This window comes from Phyllostomus hastatus, unplaced genomic scaffold, assembly GCF_019186645.2.
Source record: "Phyllostomus hastatus isolate PE091 unplaced genomic scaffold, TTU_PhHast_1.1 phas_contig_34, whole genome shotgun sequence".
Classification (NCBI taxonomy): Eukaryota; Metazoa; Chordata; class Mammalia; order Chiroptera; family Phyllostomidae; genus Phyllostomus; species Phyllostomus hastatus.
In genome coordinates this window covers 63084596-63110523 of record NW_025333857.1, presented here as the reverse complement: position 1 = coordinate 63110523, position 25928 = coordinate 63084596, and the positions used below count along the sequence as shown (strand labels likewise).

The following is a 25928-nucleotide window of genomic DNA, read 5'->3' as shown; positions in this document are numbered from 1 at the left end:
AAATGTCACTTCTCTGCTCCTAACTCGCCTGCAGTCTCCCACTGTGCCCAGGACAAAGTCCAGCCCTTCAGCTTGATGGACAAGGCTGCGGGTAACTGGGTGCAAGCCCATCCCTCAGGCTTCCTCGGTCACTGCTCCTGGCCCATTCCTTTCCTGATATCATCCGCTTCTACTGAACTGCTTGTGGTTCCCTGTCATTGCTGGGGTCCCTCTTGCCTCCCTGTCTTTGCATGAGCTGTTCCCTCTGTTTGAAATGCTTTTCCAGTTCCTCTGACTAATATACTCTAATTCATCCTTAATGTACATCAGGGGTCTGTCGCCTCCTCTGGGAATCTTCCTTGAACACCTCTTCTCCAGAATGATTAGTCCTCCTCTCCTCTCTTCTCCATCAGAACCTTCCTTCAACAGGGACCCAGTTAACATGTCTGTCTCTCCAAGTACATTGAGAGTGCCCAGCATACAGTATGAACTCCATGGGTAGGCATGTCATGAGTAAATAAGTGAATGAATCACCTTCTTGAGGGCAAGGGATATCTTTATTACTGCTATCCCCTAGAGCTTAGGTTTGTGCCTGACACACAGTAGGACTCAGTAAATGTTTTTTGAATAGATAACTGGGGGGCCTGGATGCAGAAGCAGACGGGTCGATGCGGGGTGAACAGAGTCCACCCAGGGCGATGTGTCAACCCTGAGCGAGCAGCAGGCATAGTTTGCAGGGGATCTCTGTCTGTTTCCCACTCTGCCGTGAGCAGTAGGCGCCTGCCAGAGCTCCCGGCTCCCAGCTCCCCCTCCGGCGTCTCAGCACATCTCCTCTTGCCTAAAATTACTGAGAAGCTGCGTTTCCCCACCTCCGCGTCTCCTCCCCGCCTCCCCCCACCCTTGAGAGTAGGGTTGGTGTTCCTACAGATGTTTGTATTCTCAGCAGCTGATGAAAATATTCATTATCTTGTTAGCTGCCGAGGGGAAGGAAGTGCAGATTTGCATTTTCCCAGCTAATCAGGGTGGCACAAGCTTTGCCTGTCACCCAGGCCCAGTCCCCGCCCCCTCCCCCGGTCCCTCTGCAGGCATGGAAGGGGAGTTCCCTGCCCTACAGACTTTACCTCTCTCCCCTTCCCCTTCTCACGCACACTCTAGAAGAGAGCAAAGAAACCTGGGAAGCCTGACCTATCTGGACACCCTCCCGTATTCACTGCCCGAAAATGATGTCTTAATGTATCTCTTCCTGCCTGCTCCAGATCCTTCATGGCTCCCAGCTCCTTATCTGCTCTGAACTGGCCAGCCTGGCTTTTATTCTCTAAGAGCAGGGTCTTGTATCTGTATGAAGCTTTATATGTCACAAAGTGCTTTTAAAATCATTCATGAGCTCATTCATTCTAGCAGGTATCCTCTAAGGTTGGTGCTGTCGTTACTTTGGTTTAGTGTAACAGACACCTGAGGTGAAATGACTGACCCACTACTAGGTTGTCACTAAATGATGCTGCAAAAAGAAAAAGCTGCCCCCTGCTTCCCTGTTGTTTTTTTTTAAAGAGCTTAACTCTACCTGACAACAACTTGTCTTAGTGGAGGCCCTTGTCCTGGGCAAAAACGGGGACTTTGAGATCAGGGTGTGTGTCCCAGACTTTGGCAGTGGCCTGGGCATTGTCCACGTGGACAGGAGAAGAGACCCGTGTGTATGAAGTGTGTGCACCAGTGTTTAATAATCTTAATCATATGAATCATATAATGTCCTCGGGTGAGCTCATGAACTTATCTGGATGGTCCTTCTCGTATGTTTAGGGAGGTGTCGGGTCTGGTCTCTTGTACCTTGTCTGACTGATGAAGAAACCAGAGGAAGAGAATGAGAATAGAAAGAGAATGTCAGGCATTAAGTGGACATTTAAATAACAGACCCAAGGTTATCCAACCATCTTCCCAGTCATTTCATAAATACATGTCAAGCACTTTTATATGTCAGGTACCACTCTGAATGTTGGCGGTAGCAGTTAACAAGACAGATAAGGTCCTTGCCCTCATAAAACTAACCTTCTGGAAAGGAATGGGGATGTGGAGGCAGCCAAGAGAAAAATCAACATATATTTTTGGTGGTAGGAAAGGATATGAAGAAAAATAAAGCAGACTAAGGAATTGGAAAGTTTTTTTATACGAGGTGGTCCTGGCCGGCTTCTTGGAGGAGGCAACAGTAGAGTGGAGGCCTGAATGACGTGAAGGGGGAGCACTATGTGAGTGCAGGGAAACAGCGTAGCAGACAGAGGGAATGGGGAATCTCCTGATATCTCACTGGCCAGCTCAACTACCCAGTAGAGAAGGGCATGGTGGGTAAAAAGGGCAAGGGAGGCAACAAGACACCAGTTCTGATGTCAACATTGCTTCTTTGGAGCCCTGGGACCACAGGCAAACCTCTGACCCTCATTAAGCCTCAGTGGCCTCATTTCTGCATTGCAAACACTCTCAGTGCCTTTCTCATGAGGCTGTTGTGAGATTTGGGGAGGGGGGCAGGGGGAATGTGTATATATAGGTCTTTGTACGATGCCTGGATGGAATCACTGCTCAGTAAATTAGCTACTAATACTGTATAGGACCAAACATCCAGGAAAATGCTGTTTTTGTCACACACACTTCTGCTATTTCAGTCATACATTTATCTAGCATGCACTGATAAATGCCATATCACACAGCAGGGTGTATGATAGATATTAAGAATGTGATGGTTCCTTTATTCAACATGTATTTGCTTGAGTGTCCACTAGGTCAGATGCTGTTCTAGGCCCTAGAGATGGAGAGAGGAGTAAGACCGACCTGGGTCCTGCTCTTGGGAACCTCTGCCCCGGTGTTCTGAGGCTTTTTTGCCCCTAAGAAAAAGCTACAAGGCCACAGCTGCCAATAGCACACCTGCAAGTGAATGGGGAAAAGGAGACTTCCCTGGGCAGACTCACACCTGCGTGGGCATCGAGCCCAGCTTGCCGAGCGAGGCTGGACTTCGCCCTCCGCAGGGGCACCATCTGCAAAACCATATGTGGAGCCCCAGAGAGCCCCCCTCTAGGGACAGGACTCTTCTGTTGACATTGGTCAAACAGAATAGCCCCTGACTCTGACTGACTTCTTAGTCTGGTGTTCCCTGCAGTGGGGGCTCTGTCTCCCACAATACGCCAGCGACCTCCGAGAGGTAGCACACATCCATCCAATGAGCCCTGGAACCCCGAGCATGGCACGTGATGCTCAGGAGACGGCAGTGTGGGAGGAGAGGAGGAGCCCTGGGGTCCGGTCCATGATGTACCACAAACTGATGCTGTTTAGTCAAGGCCCTTCCCTCACCAGCAGTGAGTGTCCCCATTTCATTGTTCCTCACAACGGCATCAATAGTATTTGTTGAGTCCTTATTACACTCCAGGTACTCTGCTAAAAAATCTGCAGAAGTATTTCTTTTAATACTCAAGCAACCCAAAAGGGTTGTCCCCAGGTTACAGATGAGGAAACTGAAGCACAGTGGAAGGCCTGGACTAGATTCTGATCTCTCCAGCTTCTTCCAGTCCTGCCATTCAGTGGCTCTTTGATTCTGGTATTCTTTCACTCATTCATCCATCCATCCATCCATCCATTCATTCGTTCAACAAATTCTTGTCGAACATCTATCATTACGTCAGGGACTGTGACAGGTGCTAACTGTATTTTATTTCATTAAATCCTAACAGAATGGGAGAATATAACATTTACAATTCATCCCACAAATGAGGAAGCAAAGGCTCAGAAGAGCTAGTTCATTCATTGGGCCAGTCAACCTTCTCTATGGAACACCTTCTGTGTGCTAGGCCCTGTCCCACGTTCTGGAGAGACAGTGGTTCTGTGCTGGGAAGACAGATATTCTGTGAAATAACTGAGGATAGAATTTGAAGGGCAGTAGATAACCAGAGAATGAACCCTGCATTCTACCACACAGGTAGGTCGGCCTCTTTTTGTGGATGCTTGCCAACACTCACAGATGGGGGCCTTATGACAACGTGTCCTGGAGTCGATGCAACCACCACAAACACCCCATCCTCAGGTGGCCAGAGATGGCCCTCTCCAACCTCAAGTTCTCATGCCCTCAACCATTTCACTCCCTGAACCCTGGGGGTGCCCTGCGACCCCCATCCCCACCACACTCCCCACAGGCCAGGAGCTCCCCATGGCTTTAGTAATTAAGTTCGCACATGCCAAAAAGAAAAATAGCATCACAGATGCGGTCGCAAATTTTAGCTAATTAACCATATGGCCTGGATTGCTGACAGAGTGGGAAGGCACTCTGGGTAAGTGCTGGTTTCCTGGTTTCCTGGGGGGAAGGAAGGATATTAGGTGAGTCACCACATTCTGCAACACAAGGGCAGAGACTCCAGGCTTGCCACCACCTGCCGGGAGTGGCCCCATCTGCCTCCTCCCCGGGAGCTGCTCTGGAGAAGGAAGTCCCCACACGATGCAAGGAGGGAGTCTGGCCTTGCAGACAGGAAACACCTCTACCAAGTTCAGGAGATGCTGTGAGTGGGAGCACTCTGTTTTGGGTGCAGAATGTGGAGAGACAGATCTAGCACGTGCCACAGTATGATGGCATAGTAGACAGCACATCAGGAAACCTCGGTTCACATCCCAGAGTTGTCCCATATTAGCTGTGCGATGTTGGAAAATCACCTTAGCTTCTCTGAAGTCAAGCCCCTTGGTCTCTTTTAAGTGCCAAGTAGCGGGATTGGAGTCAATGATGACCATTTTTTTTTGTTCTAAGCATTTCAGTCAGAGATACTAGTGAACGAGAGAAGGGAGGAGTTGATAAACTATTATTAACTAAAGTCCATAGTTTATGCTATGGGTTTTGACAAGTATATCATGCCATGCATCCACCATTACAGTAGCATATAGAATAGATTCACCGTCCTAAAAATTTCCCATGCCACGTACTCGTCCCTCTCTGAATTCCCAGCAGCCACTGATCTTTTCCCTGTCTCCACACCTTTGCAACTTCCAGAATGTCATGTAGTTGGAGCCATGCAGTATGAACCCTTTTCAGCTCCTTTCACTTAGCAACGTGCATTTGTGTTTCATCCAGTCATTTCCCTTTCTTGATAGCTCATTTCCTTTCATTGCTGGAAGATCTCCCATCGTACGGTTCTCTCAAAGTTTGTTTACCCAGTCAACCCATCGGGGTATAAGTTGGCTGCTTCCAAGTTTTGGAATAAGGTCACTGTAAACATTGAGGTGCAAGGATTTGTGTGGACACAAGTTTTGCATTTTTGCGGGTAAATAAGAAACTGCCAACCTTCCAAAGTGACTGTACCACTTTGTATTCCCACCAGCAGTGAACTCTTCCAGTTGTTCCATACCTTCGCCAGCATCTGGTGTTGTGTTTTACATTTTAGACTTTCTAATAGTTATGTAGTGGTAATTCATCAATACAAGTGTGTGCACCTATTCATATGCTTATTTGTTGTGTATCTTTTTTGATGATGTATCTGTTCAGCTCTTTTGCTCCCTTTTAAAAAATCTGGTTGTTTGTTTTCTTACTGTGGAATTGTAAGTGTTCTCTGTGTAATTGGATACACATCTTTTATCAGATAAGTGTTTTGCAAATATTTTCTTTCAATCTGTAGCTTGTCTTTTCATTTTCTTAACAGTGTCTTTCACAGAGCATAAGTTTTTAATTCTACTTAAGCCCGACGAAGTTTCTTTTTTCTTTAATATGTTTTGCTTTTGATGTTGTATCTAAAGAAAAACACATCACCAAACCCGCTTTCATTAAGATTTTCTCCTATGTTATCTTCTAGGAGTTTTTTAAGGTTGGGTTTTACATTTAGGTCTATGATCCTTTGGGGTTAATGTTTGTGAGAAGTATAGGGCCTATGTTTAGATTCGTCCCCCCACGCCCCGCCTGTATGTGGCTGCGTAGTTGTTCCAGCACCGTTTGTTGAAAAGACTCTCCTCTCTCCACTGAGTTGCCTTTGCTCTTTTGTCAAAAATTGGTTGACTATTTTCGTGTGTGACTGTTTGTGGGCTCTCTGTTCTGTTCCACCAAGCCATTTATTATTTTACTAACACTATGTCGTCTTGATTACTCTAATGTTGTAATAAGTCTTAAGGTCAGGTAATGTCAATCTCTGACTCTGTTTTTCTCCTTCAGTTTGTGTCAGGTAATTGTGGGTCTTTTGCTTTTCTGTAGTAAGCTTGACAATGAGTTGGTCAGTCTCTACAAAATAAATTACTGGGATTTTATGAATCTGTAGATCAAATAGGGAAGAACTGACATTTTAACAATATTGAACATGGAATGTCTTTCCATTTAGTTCGATCTTTGATTTCTTTCATCAGAGTTTTATAGTTTTTCTTACATAAGCCTTGTACATATTTTGCTAGATTTATACCTAAGTATATCAACCTATCTGGTGCCAGAATAAATGGTGTGGTGTTTTAAAAGATGTTATTTATTTATTTTTAGAGAGAGGGAAGGGGAGGGAGAAAGAGAGGGAGACAAACAGTGATGAGAGAGAGAGACATTGATCAGTTACCTGTTGCACGTTCCCCAGCTGGAGGCCATGACCAGGAGTCAAACCGGCACCCTTTCGCTTTATGGGGAACAATGTCCACCCAACTGACCCACACCAGTCAGGGAGTGGTGTTGTGTTTTCATTTTCAAATTCCTCTTTTTTCTTTACTGGCCTATAGAAAAGAAATTGACTTTCAGATATTAACCTTGTATCCTGAAACTTTGCCGTATCACTTATTAATTCCAGGAGGTTTTTGTTGTTGTCGATTGATTCTTTGGGGTTTTCTACTGCCGATTACATTTTTCAAACCCACATCACATTAAGTAATAAATAATAATGAACATTTCCTGAGCACACAGTATGATGTGCCGGGCACGCATCATCTCATTTCAGTCCACAACACTTACAGTCACCAGTATTGGTATTGCGTCCCCATTACAAATGAGAAAGCTGAAGTTTAGTAGACTCTGGCAACTTATCTCAAGTTGCAAAAGGCAGAGGCAAGACTTAAGCTGGGTCCTTCTTCCTAGGAAATAAATAATAGCCATAATAATAGTATCCACCACATACTTAAGTATATGCCGGGCTGTTAAAATTCATTGCCCCTTTTGATCCTAATAATTGAGTCGATAAAAGTAGGTACTGTTAAGGTCCTCATTCTACAAATGATGTAACTGAGGCTCCTGAAATTAAATAACTTGCTCAGGGTAATATACCCAGTGAGAGGAGGATTTTAAGATCCATTCTCAGTGCTTATGGGTAGAGTTATTGCAGACGACCCTGAGGCCCAGCATGACCATGTGATTGCATATGACAACATGACCAGTAACTAACACAGCTGGATGGAAGCTGGGGTTTTAGAACCTGGGTTAAGTTACGTTTCGGTGTCAGATTTTGAAAAGACCACAAATTGTGTTCGTTAATTGGATTTCTATTGTCCCAGGTACTTTTTAAGTCTTGACATCCATTGGTTTTAAGGAGCACTTAAAAACCATTTCCAGCAGTCCATAACAATATGCATACTTCACCTTGGCCGTAATGTAAACCGGCTAATGGCCACTCTGGCTGGGTTCTGGATGTGGCAGCAGCTGATGTCAGTTCTGTGGGGATTAAAAAAGAAGGGGTATGAGAGATGGTCAGGGCTCCTCATTAGCACACTGTTGCAGAAGGCACATGCAAATACTGCTGCCTTTCTTCTGCCTTTGGGGGTTTTCTTTCTCCATGGCTAATGACTAATAAAAAAAAAGTGAGAAGGAGAAAGAGGAGAGAGAGCAAACAAGAAAGCAATTGCTATTAGATTTCTTTTACTGCAGCAGGTTTCTCATTTTGCAAAGCTCATTAGAGGTAGCTGTATGGAAAGACTTCCAAGGTGCCCTGGGGAGAATGGGAAAGACAAAAGGAAAGGAGAAACTTTCAGAGATAGGATCCAGCCACAAATTTACACCAGAACCAGCTGTCCCTGGGCCACGTGTTCTGATTCTAAAATGCACCTCATGGCTTGGTTTTAAATGTTAACACCAAAGAAAAAAAAAAGTTCTTCCTCTCTAACTAACTGCGAGGGATGGAGTTATTATAAATGCATAGATGCCGTGTGGTCAGTTAACATGGGGCTTTGATATTTCCTATCTGTTGGTTTAAGTTAGGAGTTCTGAAACATCTTTTTTTTCCCTTTAATTTGGAGTCTGGCCTCCTTCAGGTTTAATTTCACAAACACTTTTGAGCATCTTGTGTGTATCTGAAGCTCTGTGGGGAGCTGGAGACAGAAGACGCAGCTAGTTCCTTCTCCCAATGTCGGGGAACGGACAACTGCACTGATGTTTTCAGTGCATGTCCGGGTAGGAAGAGGTGTTCACGCACATGGCGCAGAGGTTTTGTCTTAACATGAGTCAGTCTCCTAGAGGTCGGGAGTAGGGTATGAGGTTAGGAAAGAATCAAATCCACCAGAAAAAGAAAATCCATGATGTAAAGAGAAGACTTCCCAATTAGCAGCCACCTGCCTTGAGTCCTCACTAAAGCTCCATCATGAGACTCGGACAAGCTGTGGGTGCTCCTGGATAGGTATAAAAGAAGAGAATTCGAGGTCCATGTCAGCTCTAAAATTTGATGCTCTTTTTTTTTAATTCCTAATCAAGACAGACATTTTGAGTCCTGGCCAGGTAGCTTGGTTGGCTAGCACATCCTCCGGATAAGCCAAGGTTGCAGGTTCAGTCCCCAGTCAGGGCACATACAAGAATCAACCAATAAATGCATAAATGTTTGGAACATCAAATAGATATTTCTCTCTCTCTCTCTCTCTCTCTCTCTCTCTCTCTCTCTCTCTCTCACCCCCCTTTTCCCTCTCCCTCCCTCCCTCTCTCTCTAAAATCAATCAATAGAAAATATATTTTAAAAGACAGTCCTTTTGAGAGTGTTAACTGAAGCTGCTAGACCTGTGCTCTGGGCAGCAGCAGGAGCTGCCGTTCACTGAGAGTGTGCTGTTCTCAGTCTCCTGCTAAGCAGCTCATCTCCTGGACCCTTTTCATCTTACGGCAAGTGCGAGAGGCTAGGAGGATTCGTATTTCCCTGTTTCCGGTGAGCAAACAGAGACCCAGAAAAGCTTCAAAGTTTAGGGTTTAACCAGAGCCCTACCGGGAATGGGAGGGGGAACCAGGGGGCAAATCCAGGGACGTCTGGCTGTGAGGCTGCTTCACAAGCATGAGAACGCAGACAGAGTGCCCACCTTGGGAAAGCTCTCTCGGCTCTCTCTGATAGAGACAGCTGGGGCACCCCGATTCCTCGAAGAAATGACCCCACAGGGAAAAGAGCCCTGCCCCCCGCTGCCCCCACCCCTCCCGCCCCGGAGCTGAGAAATGACTCGCTCAAGGCCTCATGGCACGTTAGTGGCACAGCTTCACACACCTGGCTCCCTGTCCAGGGCGGGACTGAGGGGCCGTGAGCAGTGATGAGGGCGCCCTAGGATTCAGGGAGGGCGGGGAGAGTCAGGAGCCCGAGGCCTTGAACTCACTGGGCACGTGCTGTTGCCCCCTACCCAGGAGACACAGAGAGGAATGGCGGTGTGGGGTGGAGGGTCCCTGAGAACAGAAAAGAACATGAGACTGTGAAGATCCTAACTGGGCTTGAAATATTTTTAAAGATACAGGGATATTGGTTTCTACTCTCAACTGAGAAAATAAGCAGGGAGCCCCCTCAGGCACTGAGGGAGGAAAAATGGAGCCTGCAGTTAGGGGCTGGGGCTGGAGAGGGAGGTTTGGGGTAAGCAGCACCCCTCCGTCAGAGACTCAGCTGCCACTCGGGCCAGGCACTTCCTCACTCGCACCCTGCACACCTGTGCATGGAGCTGACTTTGCACTTTTGGCTGCACCAGGGCTGTGTGCTCGGGGGCAACGCTGACTTTCCTCATGTACAGCAACTGAAAAAGAGATAGTGATAGTGCTTAGAAAAATGCAGAGGCTGGAGCTAGTGATGCCAGACTTTCCCCTCCACTAGCTGTAAAGTTTTATGTCCAGTTCTCAGGGCCTTTGAATCCTCCCCTTGAGAACTGGCAGAAGTTCAGCAAGCGGCTCCGGAGGCCCCCGTGACAGCAGCTCGGCTCGTTTCCCGTGTTAGGACAGGACGAGGAATCCCGGTGCTGACACACGCTGGCGAGGAGGTGCAGGGGAGAGGGGCGGAGGAGAAGATAATGTTTCTCTAGCCTGCAGGGTTTTTTTTTTTTTTCAATTTCAGGGATTGCGTTTACCAGGGCAGGAGTTAGTGGCGGCCATGCCTGGAATGCTTAATTGGGTTTGGTGCTGCTTGCGAAAGCCGTTTTGCATTTAGAGAGGGAAGACGTGCAATGGGTAACCCAGGCAGTGTGTGTGTGTGTGTGTGTGTGTGTGCGCGCGCGCGCACAGCAGCCTACAAATGAGGGTAGGGCAGGAGAAAGACAGGTGTGAGTGTGGTTGGAGAGGTGAGTGGTGGAGTGAAGCTGTCAGCCCTGATTCCATCATACAAGACCCTAGGAAAGTGACCTCACCTCTCTGAGCCCTAATTTCCTCACCTTCATCACGGAGATAACACATGGTGTGTAAGATTGTTGAGAAGTGCCTTCATCTGCTTGGGCTTCTAAAACAATACTATAGGCTTAAATGATAAGCATTAATTTCTCACAGTTCCAGAGGCTGGAAAGTCCAAGATCAAGACACTAGCAGATTCAGTGTCCTGGTTCACAGACAGCACCTTCTTGCTGTGTCCTCTGCAGCGGAAGGGACAAGGAGTTCTCGGAGGGTTTGCACAAGGGCACTAATACCATTCATGAGGACTCCACCTTCATGATCTAAGCACCTCTCAAAGGCCCCACCTGCCAATGCTACTACATTGAGGGTTAGGTTTTAGCATGTGAATTCTGGGGGCACGTAAATATTCAGTCTACAGCAGGAAGGTCGGAAAGAGAAAGCCTGTGAAACCATGCATGGCGTGTACTCGATGAAGAGCAGTTACTGTTATTAGTGAGGGCATTTCTCTGCGACATTCTATCAGCGCTGGAATTTTCAATGAGCCAACCTTCACTTTTCAGCATTTCATTTAGGGGCAAAATGAAACATTACTAGCATATTTCTGCATAGTTCTTAAGAACATGGAGTTAGACCTTTCAACCTCTAGCTTATGAGTTCTGTGCATTTAACCTCCTTATACTTGTGCTCCCTCACTTTTAAAGACGTGGAATACAAGTACTTGCCTTGCGAGTCATTGTGAGTGTGAAATGAGATATGTCCAAAGCCCTTAGAGTAACGTCTAGCTCATTGGCAAAAATTAACAGATGGTAGCCTTAAGAATGATCCTTGTTATTGCATGTGCTGGTTGTTTAGGGAAGAAGGGGAGAGATGGGAAGGAAGGAGGAGAAGAATAAGGCAATGACCCAGGCTCCATGGGATGAGACAGAGCTTGCAGGGCCACAGCTGATCAAATTGCCTCCCCTACATTTCCAGTCATTCATTCACTCACTGAGTAAGCATTTATTGAGTTCCTAGTGGGTGCTTCAGCCACTGTGCCAGGGCTGGATGCACAGTGGAGAATAAAACAGACGTGGTCGTTGTCCTCTGTGCCTTTGATCCACTGAGGGAGACAGGGAGTGACCAAGAACAGCAGTCCAGTGGGAAAGTGCTGGGATAGGGGAGGACAGGAGCTGCAGAAACCAAGAGAAGGGGCATGAACTGCTACACAAAGGGGAGGCATCAACAATACCCTCCTGGAAAAATGGAGCTTTTAAGCAAAATAACAGACCGTAAGACATCCACATTTTAATCCTTGGATTCTATGACTAAATGCCTTTAAATGGCAAAGGGTGATTAAGGGTACTGGTGGAAATACGTTGCCAATCACCTGATTTGAGAGAGAGATTATTCTGGATTATCCAAGTAGCCCCAAGGGTCCTGAACGTGGAAGAAGTGATGTGCTAACAGAAGGACTCGCCTTGCCTGGGCTGGCGTTGAAGATGGAGCCAGGGAATGTGGGCATCTTTAAAAAGCTAGAAAAGGCAAGGAAGTGAGTTCTCCCCCAGAGCTCCCAGAAAGCAGACAACCCTGCTGACACCTCGATTTTAGCGCAGAAACCCATTTCCCATGTCTGACCTACAGAACTGTGTGACGATAAGTTTGCATTGTGGTCAACCACTGAGGTTTCAGTGACTTGTTACGGCAGTGTGGGACACTGACACATGGCACTGATGATGTGTTTGAGTTGGGATCATCATCTCAGAAATTCACGCTGGCAGTGGGATGGTAAACAAACGGGAAGGGCAAGGCTGGATGCAGAGAGTCCATCACACCAGGCTGCCTGGTCGTCCCCGGGAGAGGGGATGGTGGTCTAAATCAGAACAGACAGCTGTTAATGTGCTGTGTTTCTGCCAGGCTCTGGAATCAGGACGGGTAGATGAGGCGGGCTCAGAGGGCGGTCAGACAAAGAGACCCGTGCAACCGAGAGCTCCTGAATTGGGATGGGAGACACCTGCAGAGAGGAACCATACCTGGAGGTCTCTGGTGATCTTGAGATCAGAGCCAAAGTCAAGTGGTGTGGAAGCAAAACTGACCTTTCCTCCCAAGAAGGGGCTCAGGGACAGCTTTCTGGAGGAGATGGCACCATGAGGTCTCTCTGCTTGCAAAGAAGAATCAGACTCAGCCCCTGCTTTGAAGGAGTCCACATTCAGATGGGGTCTGGCAGGTGAAGTGGTCTTTCTGGTTAACCCTTGAGGACATGCGTAGTGGAGGCAGCTCTGGGTTGGGAATCAAGAATATGGAGGGTAGCCAGGCCTGGTCCTGCAAACTCAGGAGCCTTTATATAAGTCAGTTCTCTACCTTGCCTGCCTCTGTCTTCTCTCTCATCCTTTTCGTGAGTATCGGCCGAGGTGAGAATGGCCCTGTGTGGGGACCACTGTTTAGCCAGTGAAGCAGCTTTGCATCCATGACCCTTGAAATGACCTGGAAGGTAGGGATCATGAGCTGCATTCTGCCCAGGAAGAGCTGGCCACCCTGGGACCCTCTCTCTGGAGGAGGCTGGGCTTTCATGAAATGCTGGGGACTCTACGTGAGCTCTGGCTGTCTTTCTGCAGGTCTCACACATAGCAGTTGAGCTAAGATGGGCTGAGGCCAGTGGAAGCAGAAAGGAAGCAAGGGTTTCTATGATGGGCCAAGACACACGGGTCTGTTCTCAGGCCAAGGTCAATGAAAACAAGGGTGCCCAGACGGCTCCGGTGCTCAGTGATAGGGAATCGGGGCACAGGGGCCCCTGGGGTCAGTGCTGCCCAGCACATCCCACAACCCCTTTATCTACTCTCCACCACGTGCAACGGACCATACAGCCCTGCGGGCTCTCCTTCCCGGGTCTCTCTCAAATCTGTGCCTCTCCTCAATATCGCCATACAGCATCTCCATTGTGTCTTCTCTGCATTGTTCCAAAACCTCAGAACTGGTCTGTGCCCTCCAGTTGTGTTCCTTTTCCAACCCAGCCTCCACCCTGCATTCAAGCAGCCTTCCTAAAGCTCCAGTCAGACGGTATTGCTCTCCTACTTAAGACCCTGGCAGTCAGAATGAAGCCCACCTTTCCTCAGCATCACTTAGAAGGCTCAAAAGATCTGATCCCTATCTGCTCCTGTCCAGCCCACCTTTGCTTTGTGCTCAAAGCTTTTACATCTTAAATCTCAGCTTCTTTCAGCATCCACAATGTGCTATGTGAGGGCACTATATTCAGTCTCAATTCCTCACTCTCTCATGCGTGCACATACACCCCTTTGGACTTCTGCATGTCCCATTCTTTCTGCTGGACCCCGCCCACAACTCCCTTTCTTGACCTTTCCCTGGATAGTCCCTTCCAATCTGTCAAAACTCACCTCCTCCAAGGAGCCTTCCAGATCTCCCCAGTCACTGTCAAGGGCCCCTTCTCTATACTCCCTTCAGCTTTAAACCTCCCTTATGAAACTTCAACTTTATCACTCTGGACTATGACCATCTGTTTAGTAATTAAAAGGTTAAAACACTTTTCTACTCTAACTCAATTATGCAAAACGCTGTAGTCTTCTCAGTTTTTTTAAAGCTGACATACTCTTTCCCTCAGTCCATTCCATTGATAGCAAAAAAGTATTTCAATGTGCCAATTAAGGATACAGAATATTGGGACTTCCGGCCAAGATGGAGGCGTAGGTAGACCCACTGGGCCTCCTAACACAACCAAAACTAAGGACAACAAAAATTTAGAAACAAAAAAAAACCCAGAACAGAGAAATGAACTGAATGAAAGTTGACAACCATTCATCCAGACCGGTAAGGAGGGGCAGAGTCAGAGGCCTATGGAGAGGGGTCAAGAGGTCCCGGCAGGAAAAAGCAGTGGCTGGCAGACACGGGTGCGCAGGTCACAGGCGGCAGTTGGTGGACCCCAGAAGCGCAGGGGCAGCTGATGGACCCAGTGGCAGACCCTGGGTGCGGGAAACAACAAGCAGACCCAGTGAGGGGCGCAAGGCAGCTGGCTGTCTGCAGTCACACATTCGCACGCAGATAAACCAGGCAAAAACGGGCAGCAACACAGACCGCGCAACCCAGGGATCCAGAGCCGCGAAATAAAGCCTAAAAGCACCAATTGACAAGACCTGTGGGGGTTGAGGCCAGGAGAATCTCTCAGCCTCACAGGAGAGCTCCTTGGGGAGACCCACAGAGTCGGAGAAAGTATACAAGCCCACCCGCCTGGGAGCCAGCACCAGAAGGGCCCAAACTACACAGGGGACTGAAGTCCTAGAGAGAGCAGAGCAGGCACCATTGTTCCCTCTCGGACCCCACCCCCACATACAAAGTCACAACCCAGTGACTGAGGTGCCCCGCCCTGGTGAACACCTAAGGCTCCGCCCCTCATACGCAAGCAGACCAAGGGCGGGGGGCGGGGGGCAGCGGGAATGGCTCAAACAGAATTAAAAGCCCCTCGGTCAGTACTTTTAAGCAAACAAGAGATTGCCAACCTATCAGATGCACAGTTCAAAGCACTGGTGATCAGTATGCTCACAGAATTGGTTGATTTGGGTCACAAATTAGATAAACAAATGAAAGCTACAATAAGTGAAATGAATAAAAATGCACATGGAACCAATAATGATGGAAAGAAAACTGGGACTCAAATCTGTGGAATGGACCAGAAGGAAGACAGGAACAACCAAACAAAAAATAATGAAGAAATAAGAATTCAAAAAAATGAGGAGAAGCTTGAGAACCTCCAGGACATCTTCAAACATTCCAACATCTGAATTATAGGGGTACCAGAAGGAGAAGAGGAAAAACAACAAGTGGAAAAGTTATTTGAACAAATAATGAGAACTTCCCTATTCTGGCAAGGGAAATAGACTTCCAGGAAGTCCAGGAAGATCAGAGAGTCCCAAAGAGTTTGGACCCAAGGAGGAACACACCAAGGCACATCATAATTACATTTGCCAAGGTAAAAATGAAGGAGAGAATTCTAAAAGCAGCAAGAGATAAGGGGACACTTACCTACAAAGGAGTTCCCATCAGACTGTCAGCTGATTTCTCAAAAGAGACCTCGCAGGCAAGAAGGGGCTGGAAAGAAGTATTCCAAGTCATGACAGGCAAGGACCTCCATCCAAAATTGCTCTATCCAGCTAAGCATTCATTTAGAATGGAAGGGCAGGTAAAGTGCTTCTCAGATAAGGCCAAGTTAAAGGAGTTCATCATCACCAAGCCCTTATTATATGAAATGTTAAAGGGACTTATCTAAGTAAAAGAAGATAAAAAATATGAACAGTAAAAAAAAGACACCAAACTCACAATTAGTAACAACCACATCTAAAACAAAAGCAAACTAAGCAAACAACTAGAACAGGAACAGAACCACAGAAATGGAGATCACATGGAGGGTTATCAACAGGGGAGTGGGAGGAGGAGAGAATAGGAAAAGGTACAGAGAATAAGTAGCATAGATGGTAGGTAGAAAATAGACAGGGGGAGGGCAAGAATAGTATGGGAAATGTAGAAGCTAAAGAACTTATGACGCATGGACATGAACTAAAGGGGGGAATGTGGGTGGGAGGGGGTGTGCAGGGTGGAGGGGAGTGAAGGAGGAAAATGGGACAACTGTAATAGCATAATCAATAAAATATATATTTTTAAAAAAGGATACAGAATATCCTCTTTAAGGTAAGTATTTAGTCAATTCCAAGTTCAATTCTCCACCAACACACCTATCTTTCCCTTACCTGGCAGTCTCTCTGCCCCGTCCTCAGGGTACAGATGGGTGCTGATGGGAGAATGTTGGCACAGACATGGTCTGCTGGACCCTTGCTGGCAGTCACTCTGTGGTTTCTTATTTGAGCTTGGCGCTGGACCCTCGTGTTGCCATCCATTGTGATGTAGGCAGTCTTGGGCAGTCTTTTGAGGGAGGCAACATGTCAGAATCCACCGTCGAGGTCCAAAGTCACAAGGACCTCACACTCTGAAGCCCGTTGTTCTAATTTGACCCCCCTTCTGCACCCCTATCTCCATGATCAGGGGGATAAGCAGGGTGTCTCATCAGCGTCCTTCTCTCTGTCCTGTGAGTACAGGACTGAAGGGCTGATTTTTGCTAGTCTCTTGCTCACCTGTGGCCACCCACTCAAGGAAGCTACCATTGGCTTGTTAGATAAAGGTTCTCCCAACCCCACCCCAGACTATACGCTGATCTGGGGGAGCAAACCCCATTGCTCCTGCTCACCTGCCCTGGGATTCCCCCCAGACCCTTATCAGCATCTTAGGAATCAGTTGACACCACCCTCCAAGGTTGGAGTGAGTGGGGAGGGGGCGTTGACTCTCATGTCTGAACTTCTAGCCTCAGTCCTCTCTACTCGGCAATCCCTTTCAGCACTAATGGCAAAAAGAAGAGTTTTCTCCTTCCTTTTCCCCTCTGGTGGGGACTCCCCTGAGGTCACAGCCGGCACCATCTGTACATTAAAGTGAGACTGTGATCGGAGTTGGCCAGCCTTGGCTTTGATGTCTAGCAGAAGCTTCATCCCCAGCACAGTCTGGCTTTCAAAACTATTATCTAGCTCAAGACACTCCAAAGCCAGCTTTGAGGTGCAGAGCTGAGCTGTGACCCCCTTTTTCCACATGGTCTCTGCTTTTCTTCCTAAGGGATGCATGCCTTTGATGGAGCAGGTGGGTGCCAGGGCCAACTAGGATTTCTGGGGAATGAAAAATGCTTTATTTTAACACTTGCAAAACCATATTCGCCTTGCACTCATGTGCAGGCACAGACAGGTAGGAAGCATTTGTTTGCATGTCTCCAGCCAGGCTATGGGCAGCCTGAGAGCAGGGAGTGTCTGGTTTGTCGTTGTGTTCCCAGTGCCCATCGTGTAAGAGTAACAATTTGTGGAAGGAAGGAAGGGAGGGAGGGAGGGAGGGAGGAAGGAAGGAAGGAAGGAAGGGTTAAATGAAAGAATGATTAAGTCTGCAGTGCGTGACCAGGGGACTTAAATGAAGACACATCATGATGAGGCAGACCCCATGAGAACAGGCTTTCTAATTGTTCCCCAGGAAGGGCAGAGCTTGAGGGTGGGCTTTGTTCAAATACTACCCAACCCCAGAGGCTCTTTCGCCTGCAGGATGGGCAGCATCTGGCCCAGCGCCTTTCAGTCTGGGGTTCAGAGAAGTCGGTGCTGTATTCCAGCCTCCCATTCCTCCCAGCTCCAGAGGCAGGGAGTGGTAGCTTCCCCAAACCACCCAGCCAGACAGCAACAAAGCCACCATCAGAACAGGTCTCCCAACTGCCTGGTCACAGAGGAAATCACATCTCGGCCAAAGTCTCCTCCCCGCACGCACGGGGCAGAAAGGCCCATGTGCAGTAGGCGGCGAGGGCTGGAGGAAGGTTTAAACCAAAGGAGACGTCTGCATCGGCATTGAGAGTTCACTGCCACCCTTTTCAGTGGCTTTGGGCAGCCCGTGGGGAGCCAGAGAGAGTGGCCCCTTCCCTGTAAACTCAACAGCTCCTAGTGTTCCTTCACTAAGAAAAGGCTGCAGACAGCACTGGCTTCTCCAGGATGATTTACTTTCCTGAAATACCTCAATTTAAATGCTAATTTCCCCCTGAACTGAGGGTTGATGGGCTCCAGCGTGCTGGTGGCTGTGTATTAATGTATCCAAAACACTCACACATATTCTTAAAAGGGGGCAGCCAGAGGGAGGGACAACCTGGGGGAGGGCGGGAGAGGGTGGCCTTTGGTCCCAGCACCTCTTACTGGCTATTGCTGTCAGCGTGGCTGATCAGAGGGGAATGGACACGGTGCCTCTGCTGTGGACATGCCCGGCAGGTTGGCGCCACTTCGAGGTCCCGTGCAGGTGGCATGGAGGGTGAAGAGGCCTGGCCCTCACCTGCACATACAATCTGACAGACACTTAGGGCGTCAGACTGTGAGCAGGCACTGGGCTGGGCTCCCTGAGGCTCTTAAGAGATTCAGAATTCAGTGTGGGATTCAGGAAAGGGTACGGACATTGAAGATACCTTTCCATGAATCCTCCGCCCAACCCCTTGAAGTTAAACTCATTGTGCCCTTGGTTCAGATGAAGTCACTAAGGCTCACAGAGCACAAGTGACCTCCCCAAGGTCACACAGCCAGAACTGGGATCCGTGTCTGTATGACTGTGAGCCTGAGACCCTTCTACTACCAGACCCCAGGGTCGCTTCTGGAACTCACTCACAAACGAGGGACAGGACAGGAAAGTGATAGCAAAAATGTATTCCAGCTGGGGGAAAATTAAATGGTGTTGTGGAAGAGGCGGTATTTTCATGAGGCCTCTTGCCCCTGCTGGCATTCCTCATCCTCTGTCCCTCCACCACGACGTGACGTGAATGCACACCCGCGCACACCTGCACACCGAGAGTGGGAGGTCTGACCGACCCTGGCTAAGAGAGAGCGCTTTTCCCATCTGGTCCCCACTGGCGCAGGGGTAGGGGGCACGGGCCTCTCATCTGAGCTCCATAGAAGCCAAGGTGCCTACGCATGTAAGGAGTTAGAGGAAGAAACTAACTTCCTGTGAAAGAGCTGGAATTTCAGGCACAAACCCCCACCCGCCGCTTCCCTTGAATCCTGAAGCATGCTGGGACCTTGTGATAAAACATCAAAAAGGACTCTGTCAAAATACGTAGGTCATTATATGCATTACTTGTGCTCTTGGATTCCTCCCTTTGTTTCCCTAACAAATGTTCATTGAGCGTCCAGTTTGTAGGCAACAAGCACAGTGCTAGGCCCTGGGTGGGGGAGTTGCAATAAATGGGACAGACACAGTCGTGGTCCCATGGAGCCAGAGTCCAATGGGACGAGTAAGTATTCAGTAAGGTCCCCATGAGCCCGTCTGTGGTTAGGAACTGTGAAGCTCTTCACGGAACAAAACAGCAAGATGCTATGAGAGAATGTAGCAGGAGAGCTGATCCTGGGAAGATTCCTCAAAGGCAGAGAAGGAATGTGTGGTCTGAATGATAAGCAGGGATTGGCCAGGTGCAGGGTGTGGTGGGGAGGTGGGCAAGAGCTTTCCAGAGAGGGGAGAGAGAGAGGGAGAGAGAGAGAGAGAGAGAAACCTCGGCCAGCCCATTTCTAGGGGGTGAGTATAGCCCATAAGAGGACCTGAGGGACAATCAGTGCAGGTGTAGAAACGTGGGTAGGTGGCCGTGCTTATGGAGTAAGGCAGGGGAAGTAGGCAGGGGCTGGGCTATGGAGGCTCCTCCCCCAACTCCGCAGCGCTGTCTGCCCCAAGTGCAGAGCCGTCTCTGGGACAGGAGAGGCCCCATTCAATGTGGGCTGGAGGAGGCCTTTCACTCCCAGAGCTGTTGAGCCCAGGGGGCCCAGGATCTATTTTTACAATTTGATGAATTGCTTCCATATCCTATCAACCCAGAAGGAACTGTTTTTGTAAATACTTGTACATCTATATAAGATCATGGATGTAAAATATTTTCATAAATATGAAAGAATCTATAAAAGGTTTATAAGAGGGGGGAAAGTTTCATCTAAAGGAACAAGGGCCCTGTGGCTGTTTGAAAAGCAGTGTCCAGTTTTGCACGCGTGCACACACACACACACACACACACAAAGGCATCCAGCCACATCTACAGGCACACGAGCACAGACTGCTCTGACTGTGAAGAGAACTACCTGATCTCAGGTAGACCCGGTGACCGAGAGCACAGGCTCCGGACTGAGGAGCCGCTGAATGTGTGCTTGCTGAGGGCAGCACACGAGGCTGGGGGCCTGATGGTGCAGCGAGGTCTCGGCTCCACTTCCTGACGGCGGACCTCAGCTGGACAAATCCCGTAACCTCTGATCGTCCATGTCTTCATCTGCACGATGGGAGTGGAGCAGTAGGTGTCTCACAGAGTTCTCGTGTGGTTACAACGACACACGCACACATACGCATCTAGATAGGGTTGGCCCCCGAAATTGTTCTCTTCTGTAAGGTGGCTCCGGTAGCACTTCGTTGTCTTTAACTTCATTCAAAACAGTTTCGTTAGATGGTATTGTCACATCAGTGTGCATTTTACAGAACGTATCAAAATTGGCAAATTTGTGGGTAGCCATTTCAATATTGAAGGTGGAAGAAAATATGCAACGTTTTCAGCATATGATGCTTTATGATTTCAAGAAATTTAAAAACGCAAGTGAAAGGAAGAAAATACACAACATTCTCAGCATATGATGCTTTATGATTTCAAGAAATTTAGAAACACAAGCGAAACACGGAAATAGATCGGTGCGGTGTATGGCGAAGGTGCTGTGGCTGCAGGAACGTGTCAGGAGCGGTCTGTGAAGTTTCGTGCGGGAGGTTTCTCCCTGGACGATGCTCCACAGTCGGGCAGACCGGTTGAGGTTGATAGTGGTCCAATTGAGACATCAGTGCAGAACAATCAGTGTTCCGCCACATGGGAGATAGCTGACATACTCAAAATATCCAAACCAATACCGTTATTGGTGAAAATAAAAAAATGTGTTACTTATTTTACAGAAATAACTAAACGGACTTTTTGGCCAACCCATTATATCTTGGCACACTACCTAGAATATAGATGATGCTCAACAAATACGATCAATCAATAAATATTACACATTCTTCCTATCTTCCTATTATTAGGATTAGTTAGTTGCCTGGTAGTTTTTAACTGTACGCACAGACACTCACTCGCTCATTCACAGACTCTGAGAATCTGAACTTGGTTTCTGACTGAGTTTCAGCCAGCACCCTGCCAGCCTCCCCCTCACTTCTCCCAGGTAGGTGGGTTCTGAAGCTGCTCTCTGGGTTCCGACTGAAGAGTCTCAGCCCAGGGGAACTTGCCCGGGCGGAGGTTCCCATCTCTGCCTTGCCTCCAGAGACAGCTAATTGATGTGAAGGCCCTGGGCGCCCTCTGCTGGCAGAGGCCTCACAGGACGGCCGTCGCCCCTTTGGCAGTGAACGGCCCGCTCTTGGGGAACCATCCTTGGTCTTTGTTGTTGCTGTCCGGTCCCTCTTTGCTTCGTTCCTTGCCTCCCCCGCAGCCTTCCGCACTGGCCTGTGAAGTCCCACCCTTCCATCTTCTCCCTTTTTCTCAGGTGCTTCTTCAAGACCTTCCCTGATCCCTGGAAGCTCAGGGGGAAAGCCTTCCTCCAAGCAGGAGCCTGAGCCAGGCCCCCAGCCGTCCTGAGGTTCCCACTGTGCTCCTCCGAGTGTCCCTTTGGGCTTGGATTTGCCCACAGACCGAAGCCTGGCTTGACCAGAGGCAGGGGGACTGGAGGAGGGATGCATGGGCGCGGAGAGGATGGCTCTGTGCTCCCCTCCTCTGGGATTATAAAAACAGCGCCAGCGAGGATTTGACATGAAGATTCAGGTTTGCAGGGAAATCAAAGGCTAACAACAAACACACACCTAGACAGATGCCATGATCACAGGCACACAACATAGCACCCTGAGATATACACACACGGACCTCGAAAGGCACCACGATGCCCGAGCGTGCCTGGCAGACAGTCCCTGGCTCAGCCTGCAGTCAGGCAGACCTGGGTTCCAGTCCCAATTCTGCTGCCTCTTAAATCCGAACCTCATTCTCCCCCAGTCAGACGATCAGGACAATAATGATCTCGCAGGTGAAGGTTAAAGGATGAAAAGGATGTAAATTGCTAAGCCAGATCCTAGCAAGTTGTAAGAACCAATAAATAAAGGGTCAGGAGTGACTGTGGTAATGATGAAAATGAAGATGCTGGGGTGTGGAGGTGGGGGTAACGTCTCCTCCCCTGGGCTCTGACCTCCTCTGGGGTCGGGCATGGAGAAGGTGTTCACTAAAGAGACGAGTGGATGGTGAGCTTTGCAGGGTCCCTGGGGCGGGGTGTGCAGGAATGTGGGGGTGACCCAGGCCTCCCCACTGCTTACGCAGCTGCTTTTGAAGGGCCAGAGATCCAGGCTTCAAAGGCACTGCTTTGGCGTCACAGATTGCTGCTTTCCTCTTTCCGATGCTCATTTCATGGGTGCAAACGAAGTGATGAACATCGCCCTCCCTTTGTTTTTCTCCTCCCCTCTCCTCCCTGTCTCCTCCTCTCCGGTTACAATCCGTGTCTGTAACTCTGAGGATCTCCAAATCAGATTTTAGTACAGAAATGCCCTCGATGCTCTCCATACCACATGGCCATCAAGTTTCCTGCTTGCATACTCCCAGAAACGGGAAGCTCACTACTTCCCCTCAGCAGGCCTTTCTGTTTTCAGGCAGGTCTGTTTTCTAGAAGATGAAAGTCTGCCCCTCTGTGGCACACTAGTACTGAGCCCCGCTTAAAATTACCCTTCCTTGTCCAGGGCTCAGTAACCTGAGGCCACCCAGGGGTCTTTCTCCCGTATCCCTACAGGTAAGGGATAGAGGCACCCCAAGAAGTTAGGGCAAGAGGATTACCAGCCTGGGAGTTGGGAGCCCTGGGGTTGAGTATAACCCATTGGTCATTGTTGAGTGAGTCACTGCCCTTCTCCAGGCCTTGGTGTCCCCCTCTTGAAAAGGAGGAGTTTGATCCAAAAGATCTCTTAGGGTCCTTCTACTTTAACATACAAACTCCCTTTCCTTCTTTTTTTTTAAACGATTTTATTTATTTATTTTTAGATAGAATGGGAGGGAGGGAGAAAGAAAAGGAGGGAAACATCAGCATGTGGTTGCCTCTTGTATGATCCCCCAGGGACCTGGTCCACAACCCAGGCATGTGCCCTGACTGGGAATTGAACCAGCAACCCTTTGGTTTGTAGGCCAGCGTTCGATCCACTGAGCTACACCAGCCAGGGGAAAATACCCATTCTTTCAAGCCTTCCTTTCTGCAGTCTAACCTCACCCCCTTTTCCTTCAAGCACTCCGTGCTGTTCTCAGTCCCCTCACAGCCTGGTTTGCCATCACCATTGCTGGTGCAAGGGGTGCTGAACAGCCAAATACACAGTTTATAGAGCATCAGACTGCGTCCTACGTAATTGAGAACTGTAGCCCATTAAGTGTGTATGAGGATGCTGAGGTCTCACTTTTTAAACAAGGAAACTGAGGTGGTAAGAGGAACGGTAGCTCACCCAAGGTGGCGCAGCTGGTGAGTGACATTGATCCCCACCTGCTCCATTCTGAGCCTGTCATTAGCACCATGATCTCAGAGCTGGGATTTCAGCAGCCAGCGGTGGTGCAGCAAAGCCACCTGCCCACTCTTGAGTCTCTATTCGGAATATCAGCCTCCTGCCCCAGCAGCCCCCAGCAGCCTCCGCTTCCTCGATTTGGCAGTCTCTCTGCTCCTCTCCGCAGGGAGAACAACTTCATCAAGGACTTCCCTCAGCTGGCCGACGGGCTGTTGGTGATCCCGCTGCCGGTGGAGGAGCAGTGCCGGGGGGTCCTCTCCGAGCCCCTCCCAGACCTCCAGCTGCTCACTGGTAAGACACACACGCGGACCCCTCCCCAGTCTTCCAGACCAGACACCTGGTCTCAGGTGCATATCAGTCCTCAGCACCTCCAAGACAGGCCCCGCCAGGCCTCCCCCTTCAAGAGGGACCTGCCATTTCTGAGGGTCCTACTATGTGCTGGCAGAACTAGGGGCTGGTCTTGGACTCCAGACACTGAGCTCCAGCCAGATCTACTCTCTTAGCAAATTTCAAGCACACGCTAGAATATCATTAACCGTAGTCACCATGCTGCACATTGGATCTTCAGAACTCATTTGTCCTGCATAACTGAACCTTCATACCCTTTGACTGACATCTCCCCATTTTCCCCACCCCCGAACCGTTCTACTTTCTGCTTTTATGGGTTGAACTTTTTTAGATGCTACATATACATGGACCAGGTAGTATTTGTCTGTGTCTGGCTTATTTCATGGGGTTCATTTTGAAACCATTCTAAAAGAAGATCAGTGGACAACCCCCCTCCAACCACAGCCCCTCTCGCTTGAAAGCAACTTGTTTTTGATCATCAGGGCCAAGCCATCTGCAGGGTTATTTTTCCCATTTTGCAGATGAGGACTGTAGACTCAGAGAGGTAAAGACACCTGCCCAAGGTCACACAGCAGATCTATGGGGACTAGAACCAAGTGCCCTGGCTCTGGGTCATCTGCCCTTTCTATTCCGCTCTGCAGCTCTCTGTCTGTTACTGACAACCTGTCCTGTGCAGCCCCTCCCGAGGCTCTGGATTTCTGTCCCACCTCACGATGCCTTCCCAGTTCCTCACCGCCTTGTCTGAGTTCCTTTCCGACCCTGTTCATGGGGACTTCCCTGAGATGGAAGGGCCCTGAGCCTGCCTTTTTGATACAGTAGTTGGTTATCTCAACCACTGCCCAGGGACAAGGGTCAGCCTGAGGGACGATTGAGCCATCTCGCTGACAGGGACACTGTCCCCTCAGGGATGATCCTGAAACACGACAGGTTTAGGTTCCATTCCCTCTGTCACTTGCAAGCTCGGGAAACCTCGCACAAGCTGCCTGATCTCAGACCAGGGAGAGCCACACGTGTTGAGAGGCTCCTGGGGGCCAGCCACTGTGCACGCGTTAATCCGTGCAAACCGCCAGGCTGTTACGGTCCCCTCTTAGACTGGTTAATGAAGCTGTTTAACTCATCTGAGGCCACACGGCTGGTCTACAGTCGAGTCAGGACTGAAGCCCGGTTGACCTTGATGCCAAAGCTGGTGCTGTACCCGTATTCTGCACCACCTCCCCGACCTGTCCCACTTCAGGGAGGCCCAGAGGTGGACCACAGGAAATCATGGATGTAAAAATGTTCTATAAAATGTGTCTAAAAACTGCTGTGCCTTCCTTAATTTCCATTGTTTGTAAGATCACAGAATTTCGGAGCTGACATGGACTGTAAAGTCCACTCCTAGTCCACTCCTAGTCCACTCCTCCTTGCTGGTGAGGATATCAGGTCTGCAGCACCCCTGCTGAGTGGTGGGCCCTCTTGCATATCCCCAGTGACGAGGAGTTCACCACCTCCTGCAGCCATGTTGCCATGGTCCATGGGGAGATGCTGTGCTCTAATGGGGGGACCCTGGCTCTGTCACTGATTGTTGGGTGTCCTTGGGCAGTTTCCCTCTCTGAGCCTCAGTTTCTGCTTCTGAAAAGATGGGATATAGCAATTATTTTCTTACGACTGTGGTGAGAATTGGAGGTCATGGATGTGAAATGCTGGGTGCGCTGTGGTTCCACATGAGTAGTATGAATTTTTAGGGTGATTCATTTGATGCAGGGGCCTTTGGAAGTGTCCTAATAAAGGAACTGTTCCATTTCAAGAGTTATTTTTTTAATTACCAGGAAAAAAAATCTTCCCCTATCCCAAAGCTCCATTCTACCCCAACCCCTGGGTGGGGGTCTAGGATAGAGTCGGGAAAGACGGGGCTCAGGGCCTGCGGAAGACCAGGGGTGGTGCCTGAATGTGCGAGGGCCAGCGCCTCGTTATTCACTGAACGCCTGCTGCG

General features: G+C 48.9%; 1 protein-coding gene across 2 annotated transcripts in view; it reads left to right on the top strand.

Moving 5' to 3' along the window:
* Window positions 1–25928, top strand: part of ASTN2 (astrotactin 2) — an 821211-nt gene that overhangs the window by 557289 nt on the left and 237994 nt on the right. For both annotated transcript variants that reach the window (XM_045840430.1, XM_045840429.1), the window contains exon 14: window positions 23775–23899. In XM_045840430.1, the coding sequence (XP_045696386.1) occupies window positions 23775–23899 (125 nt within the window). The remainder of the gene's footprint in view (window positions 1–23774; window positions 23900–25928) is intronic.